The 13,202-nt window shown below is 34.1% G+C and overlaps 1 protein-coding gene across 1 annotated transcript in view; it reads right to left on the minus strand.

Moving 5' to 3' along the window:
* LOC106878500 (putative tyrosinase-like protein tyr-1) overlaps positions 1-8,310 on the minus strand; it is a 24,699-nt gene extending 16,389 nt beyond the window's left edge. The window contains exon 1 of the mRNA XM_014927727.3: positions 7,662-8,310. Coding sequence (XP_014783213.2) covers positions 7,662-8,030 — 369 coding nt within the window. The 5' untranslated portion in view covers positions 8,031-8,310. The remainder of the gene's footprint in view (positions 1-7,661) is intronic.
* Positions 8,311-13,202: the final 4,892 nt, after the last annotated feature.

The raw sequence follows: 13,202 nt of genomic DNA on the forward strand, positions 1-13,202 counted from the left end.
TGCCAACTGCTGCAGCCAACCGTTCGCGCCAATTCTTTGTTTATCATAAATACCGTAGCTTTACAGTGCTACCTTACCTCCTCCCAAAGCTGGGTCAGTCCAGTACAATTCCTCACTTGTTTTTCGTGACCGGAAAGGGTCACCGATCACTCCTACGCTAAAAATAGCTGTACTTGTTCACAAGACAAAGGAAATACCATTATCCTCAACAACCAGAATACGGTTTCAAAACCCAGCTCGGGAGATAGGGATATAACATTAATTTGTATTTTCGGTGGTCGCATCAATATTTTTAAAGTCCTTCGTTTCGGTCTCAAATCCGCCACAGTATGCAGAAAACTGGTCTTATTCTATATCTCTGGAAGTATCATTGGAATTTTTTCATGCAAAGTGCGCGCGCGCACACACACACACACACACAACCACACGTACACAAACACACACACACATATGTGCATATATATTATATAGATAAATAATCATGTGCATCGATCTATATATACGTAAACATTGCAGTCCCTTGTAAACTAAATTGAGTACAAATATAAGACGAATTGTTCAAGCACCCATACGTATGTATGTATATGTGTATATATGCATGTATGTGTGCATGTAGGTAGGTAGGTAGGTAGGTAGGTAGGTAGGTAGGTAGGTAGGTAGGTAGGTATGAAGGCTGGTATGAAGGCTGGTGTCAACAGCATCACTAAATATGTGGAAAGCGCAGTAAATAGAGAAAAAAGAGTGAGAGTGCAGGATAAAAAGCGAGAAAAGCGATAGAGTGAGAGGGAGACATTTATATAAACGTATGTTATTTATAGCTTCTACATTTGCCCTGTTTACCAAAAATATTACAAAGTATAGTACGGAGCACGCCGCGGTACACGAGGCAGACTGAATGATAATGTTCCTCATGGGCGAACTAACTTCCTGCAACAGGCTATTTCTATTTGTAGAGACAACATACACGAAAGATGTGTGTGTGTGTGTAAAATGGAACCTTATAATATTAGCACGGCTCATGTGGCCACTTCCTACACATAAAAGGGAATGGTGGCTTATATATAGGGATTGTTTGTACCCTATTAGAATTCGAAATGGCCATTAAATAGCATTTTGCCACTTCATGATAGAAACAAGCTATTTTTTACTGACAAATATGTCCTGCGATTTCACGCTGGTTCAATCTGGGATTTCAATAATTTGAAATGACAGGTTCCTCAACTCTAAAATGTTATAGAACATGAAAACTATGCTGAATGCTCATACGTAGTGTGATCAATGTGTATCCGGTCGGTTGCAATAGTGACGAAGTACGCAGAGTGAAGCCGCTTGGAAAAGATTTACTTGAACTCTGTTTTGAATGTGCAATAAGTTTTCAAGTTCTAGCTTATTTCTGCTGTTCACAGCAGTGCTTCGAAAGGTGTGTAGCGTGTGATCGTTGCATTGCCCATGACAGAGAAAGCTGAGCAGAGAATATGCGTCAAATTTTGATAACACTTGGCGATACCTGCTCAGAGGCCTACGCAGTTTTCAATATTTTTCATCGTTCTGACACAATCAAGGAGATTCTGCGCAATTGAAACCTGAGTGTCTTTTTGGTCGGCGGAAAATCGTTTTGGCACAAATCTTCAGTGATAATGGACTGGACTGAACTGTAAATAATCTGCACATCCTCTGATAACTCAGGCATGATGATTCGACGATTTCCCCTTACATCTGCACGCGCATCTGCGATGTTTTTCTCAGTGCTGCTGGTTGCGCGTCTCCCAGAACGTTCGTGAATATCAACATTTCTTCAGCCATCTTCCAAACGTCTGAATCACTCGTAAACTTGTGTGCAGCTCGTACACGTCTCTCCTTACACTTTCTGAAACTTTGCATAGGTCTCCGAGGAGATATCGCCATGACAACTGTCATGGTCAGTGCGATACTCACACGCTACACGCCTTCCTTCCAAGTGCTGCTGTAAACAGCGTAAGTGAGCTAGAACGTTAACACTTAGTGCGCATTCACAGTAGTGTTCAAGATCAATCTTAGCGAAGCGGCTTTACTCTGCGTTCTTTAGCTTCGTAACAATAACAACAATTCGGATACTTATTGGTGAGATCGCGTATGCAGGATGTTAACATTTATGAATGTATTTTTCGTTCATCTCCTGCTAGGCTGATAATCCACAAGTGACGGATGTGTATGACGATGCAACTACGCAAGCGTTTCTCTGCGATGAGATAATGTTTTAGCTTTCAACTGTTGTATACCGCCTTCCCAGTGTGTGTATATATATATATATATATGTGTGTGTGTGTGTGTGTGTGTGTGTGTGTGCGTGCGCGTGTGTGTATGCATGTGTGAGTTTGTGAGTGTATGTCTTTTGTGTGTGTGCATATATGTATTCGTGTTTGTGTATTTATATTGTATGCAAATAAATCCACATGCAGTAAGGTACTTATAATGCAGTTTATTTCGCAGCAGAATTGTATATTCGTGGAAGTAATTGTTTAAAAATGGAGAATTTGCGTTAGTCGTATCTAGTGAGATGAAAACTATACAGCATAAGATGTGCGTATGCGTACAGCTACATGTCAATGATATTCGTGGAACCAAAGTTAAAATGTTCGAAAATGAATGTGTACTTGCTCATAAAATTACAGTTCACGTGGTGAATTTGTAGCTGTAGCTGAGCTGTCACGTGTGAATGAGTGTAATTAATCGTACAAGTTCCAAGTTTACATACGGAAGTTCTTTAACTGAAGGGACAACTGGCGGATCTAACGCATGAAATGATGAGAAACAGAGTCACGTATCATGATTCAACATGCACAAATTTATAGCTGTTTCAGCTATTATCGATCAAATGCATAATTGTAAAAAACCATCTGGTAGTTCATCAGGCTTTGTATGCAACTTTATATTTTCGAATGTGATTTCATGGTTATTGTCTGATATGAATAAGGCTGAGGCATGAAATCTGAAATGGTGACTGAAATAATGAGCTGTTCTTTTATTTGAAATTACAAATAACGAAAATGTGTTTCTTTTATAATGAGTGAGATGGCAGAAACGTAATCGTTTTATTACTCAACATTCCAAACCCTTGCATCTTTTACATTATGTTGATAGCAATATAAAAAAAAAACAACAACATCCCATGATTATGAAGAGTTTGCGAGGAACCTTTGATAAAGTATTATTTTATAAATCTCTATTCCTTATTTAATACGAATGAATTTCTCATTGGCGCACCTTGTGAAAGAATAAGAAATCACATTCATATATACAGCACAAATATCACGCGATAAGTTTCAAATAGGAAATCACATTTATCAGTCGTTGATAAACAGAATGACGAGACGAAACACCTTTGATAAAAGATACCCTCAAAAGTGTGCTTGTTTCCCATTGGTGTCATTCTCATTAAGTGATGAGAAAAACAAATGCGTGCATACACGCATATACACATACGCACGCGCGCACACACACGCACACACACACACACTATCTCTCTCTCTCACACACAGATGTATATATATGCATGTATGCGTGTGCATAATGAGCATTATTACATACAATTATATATATATATATATATATATATATATATATATATATATATATATATATATATATATATCACCGTGTTTGTTGTTAACACATTTCGGCTGATATACCCTCCAGCGTACATCAGGTTTTTGGGAGAAATTTCGAACCTGGGTTCTCAGTCCTAAGGTATTTTTTCGATGTTGTTGCTGTTGTTCTTGTTATTATTATTATTATTATTATTATTATTATTATTATTATTATTATTATTATTATTATTCAGGTCACTGACTGGAATCGAACTTGGAATCTTGAGGTTAGTTGCACACGCTCTTAACCACTATTCCATATGCCCATGGCGTAGTGATTAAGAGTATGGGCTACTAACCCCAAGATTCCGAGTTTGATTCCAATCAGTGATCTGAATAATAATAATAATAATAATAATAATAATAATAATAATAATAATAATAATAATGATAATGATAATAATAATATTTCAAAAAGGATTCACGTAACTCTTCACAAAGGTAAGCAGTCATGACGAAGAGCGTGATTCAATTGTATGACATTTTATGAGTTGAGAGATATTTCAACAATACGTCTGTCTTTGTCGAGTTCAAAATAAGAAGCGATAAACATTTTAAATTACAGGAATTTAAACGTAAAGTATGAACGAGATCAACCAGTGTCCACACGTTGATGGAATGACATCATCAGTTTGTAACTTAAAAACCGATGATGTCATTCCATCAATGTGAGGATGCTGGTTGCTTCGTTCATACTTTCCGTTTAAATTTCTGTAATTTTGAATTTTTATCACTTTTTTTATTTTGAACTCGACAAAGACAGACGTATTGTTGAAATATCTTTCAACTGATAAAATATCTTACAATCGAATCGCGCTCTTCGTCTTGACTAATAATAATAATAATAATAATAATAATAATAATAATAATAATAATAATAATAATAATAATAATAATAATAATAAAAATAACAACAACAACGTCGAAAAATACCTTAGGAATGAGAACCCAGGTTCGAACTTTCCCCTAAGATACCTGATGATGGCTGGAGGGTATATCAACCGAAACGTTGTGTTAACAACAAACGAGATGAGGAGAGGAGAAATATGCGTTAATTGTAAATTATGTAAATAATCCCATAGATGACAAAGGAGCATATTCGGTATACTCCGCGTTATGAATTCAATAAAAACAACAACGCAATGGAAAGTGCGAGGAATATTATTGCAGTATATGGAGATCGGACAATAACCGAAGCCAGTGTACACGGTGGTTTCAGAAATTCCGAGCTGAAAACTGCAGCGTCAAAGACGAGCTTCGTCCTGGAATAACTGTAGATCTCGACGTGGACGTCCTGCAAACCCTCGTGGATAAACTAATCCCATAATAACTGTTGAGGAATTAGCAGAGAAGCTTGGAGTTGTCCATTCAACCATTCATTGATGCATGCGTGCCATCGGAAAAAAGTCATCAAATTGGGTGAATATGTTCTTCACAAACTCTCCGAGTCAAATCGCGCACAGAGACTGAATGTGTGTTCTTCTGTGCTGTCACGTCTCACGAATGAGTCCTTTTGAACCGAATAGCGACGGGTGTCTATAAAAATGTCAAGCGTCGATAATAGTGGGCACGGAAAGGAGAAACACCGGCACCCCAGGTTAAGGAAGGCTTTTACCCACGTAAGATGTTTTTATCTGTTTGGTGGGATAGGAAAGGATTAGTCTACTTTTAAACCCAACCAATACGTAATAAATGAGATCTACTGCGAGCAGCTTGAGCGGCTTAAGTGGTCGCTAGAGAAAAAACAATTATCTTTGGTTTCAAGACGAAATGTGTTCTTCCATCAGGGTAAAGCCCGGCCACATAGAGCGTGGATGACATTCCAATGATTGGAGCAGTTTGAATGGAAAATTATGTCCCATCCAGCATGTTCGCCCATCTGATTATCATTTATTTCGCAGTCTTCAAAATCATTTGGACGGAAAAAAATATGAATTCTGTAGACGAGATCTAACAGTGCTGGAGTAGTATTTTTCGTCACGGAAAGTGAATTTTGGAACAGAGGTCTTGCAAGTCTACCAGATTAGCTGAAAGAGTATTGTAGAATATGGAGGAAAGTATATTTTAGATTAAAAACGAATATTATCTCAATAAAAGAAGCATTAAAAATCGCATTATTTACGGGATGACCCAATATGTGTGTGTGTATTTTTATGTATCCGTATATGCATGTATGTATATACATATATACATATGTATGCTTGAATAATTCATTCAGTTAAGTTCTTAGTCCTGGTAGTAAACAATGTGTAATTCTCCAAATATGCAATTCAAATACTACGTTGAAGCAATTACCTAAGTGAATCTTACTTATAGGAGACAAATACAAACTACGTCGCAGAGTTTGTAATACGATTGACTTCCACAGATAAGAATATATAGGAAGAAGTACTATATTAAACAAAGAGAACAGACACTTCTATATTTGAGAAATGAGGAATTATGTGCATTATTCAAATTATTTACATTTGCCCGATATTTGTCCTTATCTTTTTTGTTGTTAACACAACGTCTCGGTTGATAAACTTTCCGGCGTTCTTCAGGTGTCCTGAGGAAACTTCGAACTTGTTTTCTCATTCCTAAGCTATTTTCTTCTTCTTCTTCTTCTTCTTCTTCTTCTTCTTCTTCTTCTTCTTCTTCTTCTTCTTCTTCTTCTTCATCTTATTATTATTATTATTATTATTATTATTATTATTATTATTATTATTATTATTATTATTATTATTATAGCATTCCTGGACGTATTAATAACACGCACCAAGTATGGATTCAGGACATCCGTTTACCGCAAACCGACCTTCACTGGACGATACCTCAACTTCAATTCCCACCATCCATACAATGTAAAAAGAGGGATTGCTCAGTGCCTAAAATATCGAGCAAAGAATATAAAATAAGCGATCGTAATACTCATCACGAAGAAATGGTCAAGCTCAATAACAATCTATTAAGCAACAACTACCCCAAAACATACTATCCAATCCAATAATGAAGACAAGAGAGGATGAAACTAATAAAATGTCCACAGTCTATCTACCCTATTTGAAAGGCTTCTCGGAAAAGATACAACAGATATGCGGCCCATATGACATCTGGACAGTATTCAAGAGGAATACAACAGTTCGCAAATATCTCCGAGTAAAACCACCAATAGAAGACAATTTGACAAAAAAAAACTGCGTGTACTCCACCTCATGCATTTGTGGTAGGTTATACAGAGGCGAAACATACCACGCCCTGAAAATAAGGATAAAGGAACATCGGGAACATGTAACACGGAGAGATATTGATAAATCGGGTATAGCGGATCATGTATAGAAAAATAGAGACCCCCTTCCCCTGCGGGATGAAGTTAAAAGAATAGACAGAGAACACCACTGGAAAATGCGCGAACTAAATGAAGTAGCACATATGCTAGGACACTACAACCGCCTAAGGAGACTGAAGGCAGATATGAATAGCATGTGGCAAACGGTATTAAGGAAGGATAGGAAAATGTTAGGTTTATAAGCCCTAAAAATCACACGATAAATGCCCAGGGGCATATGGCGTAGTGGCTAATAGGGCGGGCTACTAACCCCAAGATTCCGAGCTCGATTCCAGGCAGTGACCTAAATAACAATAATAATAATAATAATAATATCGAAAAATACCTTACGAATGAGAACCCAATTTCGAAATTCCCCAGGACACCTGAGAGTATATCAGCCGACACCTTGTATTAACAACAAACAAGATGGGGACAAATACTCATCAAATGAAAATAATGTAAGAGAACAGACTGTTTCAAAAATAAATTAATTCTGATCATTTTCTAAACATGATACGTGTAGATAAATATACTTTCCAATCACAAACGAAAGTGACTTTTAGATATTAAAAAAAAGAACATATTAAAGACAGTATTATTATTTTCAAAATAAGGTCTAGACTATGTTAAGAAATGGGCACACAATACACACATGCAAAGCGAATAAGAATTATCTATTCCATAAATATATCAAACATTATATTTGTAGTCAATGAAATACCCACCGTGTCTTTGTATAACTCCAGGATGGCTGAGTGATATAAATGTCTTTCCTTGTCCGAAAGTTGCCGATATTCTTTCCGCGTTCTTAGTTCCTTGCATGCTTCGGTTTGATGAATTTTACATTGATAAGCTTTAAACATTCCTTTGTAAAGAGATATAATCCACGGATGATCCCAACTAGTCAAGTTGCTATTGAATTGATTCAAACATCTACGAAGAAAATCAGTTGCGGTGTTTGCTGTACTAAACCCTGATCTGTCCAGTTGTGTGAGACAATGATCAATAGGAACTGGGAATAGCCTATCAAAGTGAAAATTTGCAAGACAACCCACAGAGAAGAGATACACACGTAATATGATACATTGCTTCATCTTGTATTGTTGGAGAAAGAAAATAAAAAGTACAATAGATTTATATTAAATATTTTGTTTTTAGATATTATTAAAATGTATCTTGAAGTGATATTATTAACAACAAGTGGATTGTTTGCTACAGTAACACAAATACTTTTGAAATAAAGCTTCGTCAAAATCTTTCCTTACAAAATAAAATATGTTGTTTTTTTTTTTTTATTAAGTGTGAATTACGTTGGTATTGGCCTAAAAAATATATATGCAATACGAGACTTTTGTTCATGGAAAAATCTTATATAAGTTTGATGTATTAATACCGGATGTTAAAATTTAAATTGACGTCAATAATAAAATATAAAAAATCTGTGTACCGAATGTATTTACAAAAAAGGCATGTTGTATAAATAATCCTGTAACAGGTACATAGCAGTCAACCTTTTCAAATGACAATACATGTGTGTTCTATTGATTCTTATTTAATACACACAAATAATATTTGCCTAGTATATTTGTTGAAGAATTTGTTTGTTGTCATTTCGCAGCAAAAAACCAATTTTATTTACATAGCGTTGGTGAGATATGTTAAATTGTTAGAACTTAATACAGAAATTACATTTTCAATCTGTAGAATAGGGAAAATGTAAACATATTCGCGGAAACATCAAACTCACATATATATATATATATGTTTCTGTATTTGTATTAATAGTGGCTGCTAAATGTAGGTGTGTGGTGTGCTAACGCACACGCGAATGGGCACATGCAAATTTTTGAAAACACACACAAATATGTATATATGTGTGTAGGTTTGTGTGTGTCTCTGTGTCTCGGTGTCTCTGTATGTGAGTGCGTATGTGTGTACGTTTATGTGTGTGTATATATACATATATATTTTTTATATGTATGGACGTCTGTAAGTATGTTAGTATTTACAAATGCTGCTAAAGTAGAGAATAAATTTGTATTATAGTGCTGGGATTTTGCACTGCTGTTTCTATAAGGTTCAACATACTGTCCGTACCGGTACCGGCGTAACAACTAAAATCAGATTAGCTTCACATGATACCAGGATTATTTATGTGCACCCCTGTGATGTAAGTGTGCGGGTGTATATGAGCGTGCGCGCGTTTACGAGTATCTATCTACTTATTCTTATACATATGTATGTATCTGTGTAGAAAATGATATATATGTATGTATCAAACTATAAAATATTTGTGTACTTATATATAAGTGTGTGTGTGTGTGTGTGTGTGTGTGTGTGTGTGTGTGTGTGTGTGAGAGTGCATACATATGCACAAATGTACACGTGTATTCATGGACACACACATATATATATATATATACATATATACGACGGGCTTCTTTCAGTTTCCGTCTACCAAATCCACTCACAAGGCTTTGGTCGGCCCTAGGCTATAGTAGAAGACACTTGCCGAAGGTGCCACGCAGTGGGACTGAACCCAGAACCATGTGGTTGGTAAGCAAACTACTTACCACACAGCCACTCCTGCGCCTATATATATATATATATATATATATATATATATATATATATATATATATATATATATATATATATATATATATATATATATATATATATATATATATATATATATATATATATATATATATATATATATATATATATATATATATATATATATATATATATATATATATATATATATATATATATATATATATATATATATATATATATATATATATATATATATATATATATATATATATATATATATATATATATATATATATATATATATATATATATATATATATATATATATATATATATATATATATATATATATATATATATATATATATATATATATATATATATATATATATATATATATATATATATATATATATATATATATATATATATATATATATATATATATATATATATATATATATATAGTATCTCTGAACATATTGCACTGTCATTTCATTGCTCACTTGAAATGAATCAAACTCAGATCGACGCCACACCAGAGATTTCTGGATCCACACCTGCATAACGATACTCCAGTTCAACTACTCACTCTCCGGCCTAGCAGAGATGCTTCTCTTCATGTGCTTCGTCTCAGTTTATGCAAGTGGACGCAGAGGCTAAACGTTATTTAATAGCTATCATTGTGAAGGGAGTTGGCAGAAATAACTTAAATTGAACCTTTTAGGGGAAAATTAATACATTAGTACATTAATGAAAGAAAAACTGGGTAAAACCCTATTGCGATGTTAATACTTGTTACCTATTGACCAAACACTAATCCCAATACCCCTATGCAATGTGGGGTGTGGTGAAAGTCAATCCTACAAGATAATTCGTCAGCTGACATTTAAAAACAATCGTGCTTTCCAGGCACGTTAGGACTATTAATAAACTGCAAGACCAGTAAAACAAAAGAATAAAATAAAATAAAAGTAGACATAATTATAAGAATACATATAAATATAATGATAGTTAAGGCATGAATATTCAAGTCGGTCCTAACTAATGACTGCGCTATGGGAAGTACTTACGGATACGTGAGTAGCGTGTCATTAGGTATATCAGAGATACACTTCCAATCAAGTAATTATCTGCACGAGAATCGTGTAGGCAAAGGCGATTAGTTGAAAAGTAAATAATCATAAACAGAGGCTAAAGGGTTCTATCATAAAAGAGTAGTTTGATAGTATATTATCATACTAAGATGCATAGCTAAGTCATATACTAGAATAGTGTTTATGAAGTATTATTATGTTGTGTGAAAGTCTGTGTACTAATTTCAAGCTTATGAGTAAAGTCCGAAATACAGTTACTCCATATATTTACAAATTTACAACCTTTATAACTTAATATATATATATATATATATATATATATATATATATATATATATATATATATATATATATATATATATATATATATATATATATATATATAAAAGGCAAATAAGAAAATGGAGATGATATAAAGTCGACAAACATCGTCCAGTAAATATTCCAATTATATGTATTTATGAAATGATAACAGACATGCGTTTAAGTGGTACAAGTAATGCAATGAGATCAGCCATTTCAAGCTTAGAAGTAGACTCCGAAATACAAGGGTTCATGTGTACATGTCTGAGTTAAAATCTATTTAGGCTGTAGTTGAAGCGGCGAAACTGTGTATTACAAAACAAGTGTGTAAACAATTCATAGACGCTAAAAGTAAGGTTGGGATTATTATCATTCCTGGATATAAGCAGAAAGTATTCATGTTACGAAATAACTTAGGGAACGTAAGCAACCATATGTGTATTATAATTATAATTATATCAGGTTGTTAAGTTGTAAAGGTTGTAAATTTGTAAATATATGGAGTAACTGTATTTCGGACTTTACTCATAAGCTTGAAATTAGTACACAGACTTTCACACAACATAATAATACTTCATAAACACTATTCTAGTATATGACTTAGCTATGCATCTTAGTATGATAATATACTATCAAACTACTCTTTTATGATAGAATCTTTAGCCTCTGTTTATGATTATTTACTTTTCAACTAATCGCCTTTGCCTACACGATTCTCGTGCAGATAATTACTTGATTGGAAGTGTATCTCTGATATACCTAATGACACGCTACTCACGTATCCGTAAGTACTTCCCATAGCGCATTCATTAGTTAGGACCGACTTGAATATTCATGCCTTAACTATCATTATATTTATATGTATTCTTATAATTATGTCTACTTTTATTTTATTTTATTCTTTTGTTTTACTGGTCTTGTAGTTTATTAATAGTCCTAACGTGCCTGAAAAGCACGATTGTTTTTAAATGTCAGCTGACGAATTATCTTGTAGGATTGACTTTCACCACACCCCGCTTTGCATAGGGGTATTGGGATTAGTGTTTGGTCAATAGGTAACAAGTATTAACATCGCAATAGGGTTTTACCCAGTTTTTCTTTCATTAATGTACTAATGTATTAATTTTCCCCTAAAAGGTTCAATTTAAGTTATTTCTGCCAACTCCCTTCACAATGATAGCTATTAAATAGCGTTTAGCCTCTGCGTCCACTTGCATAAACTGAGACGAAGCACATGAAGAGAAGCATCTTTGCTAGGCCGGAGAGTGAGTAGTCGAACTGGAGTATCGTTATGCGGGTGTGGATCCAGAAATCTCTGGTGTGGCGTGGGTCTGAGTTTGATTCATTTCAAGTGAGCAATGAAATGACAGTGCACTATGTTCAGAGATACTGAAAAATTTAATTTTTACATTGAACCGTTCAAGGGTTGTTTGTTGCTGGTACAAAAATATGCTTCCCCATATATATATTTTAAGAAAACAGTCAAATTTTAAAAGTTTCTTGGTTGGTGGGTGGGGGGTATTCGTTTCTTTAGCAGTAATTCTAAGACTAGAATCTCTGTTTATCAATGTAAAATTACTTCTGGTTGTTATGTCTTTAAATACATAGGTAGCTCATGGTCTCAGTTGTCGAAAAGAAATCTAACCATTACTCTACATTTAGACATATCAATAAACGCAAGAATGCTCGGCTTAGTAAATTAATTTGATCTCTAAAGGGTAATAGTAATAAATTCGATTCGGAATGGCCAATTCTGTCCAGATCCTTCCCATATGACAAAGATATTTTTTTTTGTCCGAACCTCTAACGAAGAACAATTTCTCAAACTTTTCTCGGAGAATATTTTTGTAAACACGTTTAAAGAACGCGTTTATCGTTTTAAACATTGGCAAAAACATACTTGTATTTTCTATAAGTAATTTCTACTAATATATAAAAATCTTACATTTCATTTACACTACATGTATCTAGTTCCACGGTTTTAAATTACTTTCCTATTTATCTATCGCCCTATATTTCTCCACTCTTAATTTCTGTTAATTTCATTCTTTCACCTCCTTCTCTTTCTGTAAATTACCTTTAATGTTAAATCTAATAACATTTTTGCCAGCGTACCCTTTCATCATATACGTGGTAATCACATTCGGGTAAAATGGCTTATTGATGTATTTTCCTTCTCTTTTTTTCCCCGACGAGATGATTGCATTGTTCTACATCATTTTTATTCCCTCTGGAATAATCTCAAAGCTTTCTTCGAAACACGTTGGAAGTATAAATGATTTGAGTAACACCTATGTTTGTCTC

Source organism: Octopus bimaculoides, chromosome 3, assembly GCF_046866305.1.
Source record: "Octopus bimaculoides isolate indiv1 chromosome 3, ASM4686630v1, whole genome shotgun sequence".
Taxonomy (NCBI): domain Eukaryota; kingdom Metazoa; phylum Mollusca; class Cephalopoda; order Octopoda; family Octopodidae; genus Octopus; species Octopus bimaculoides.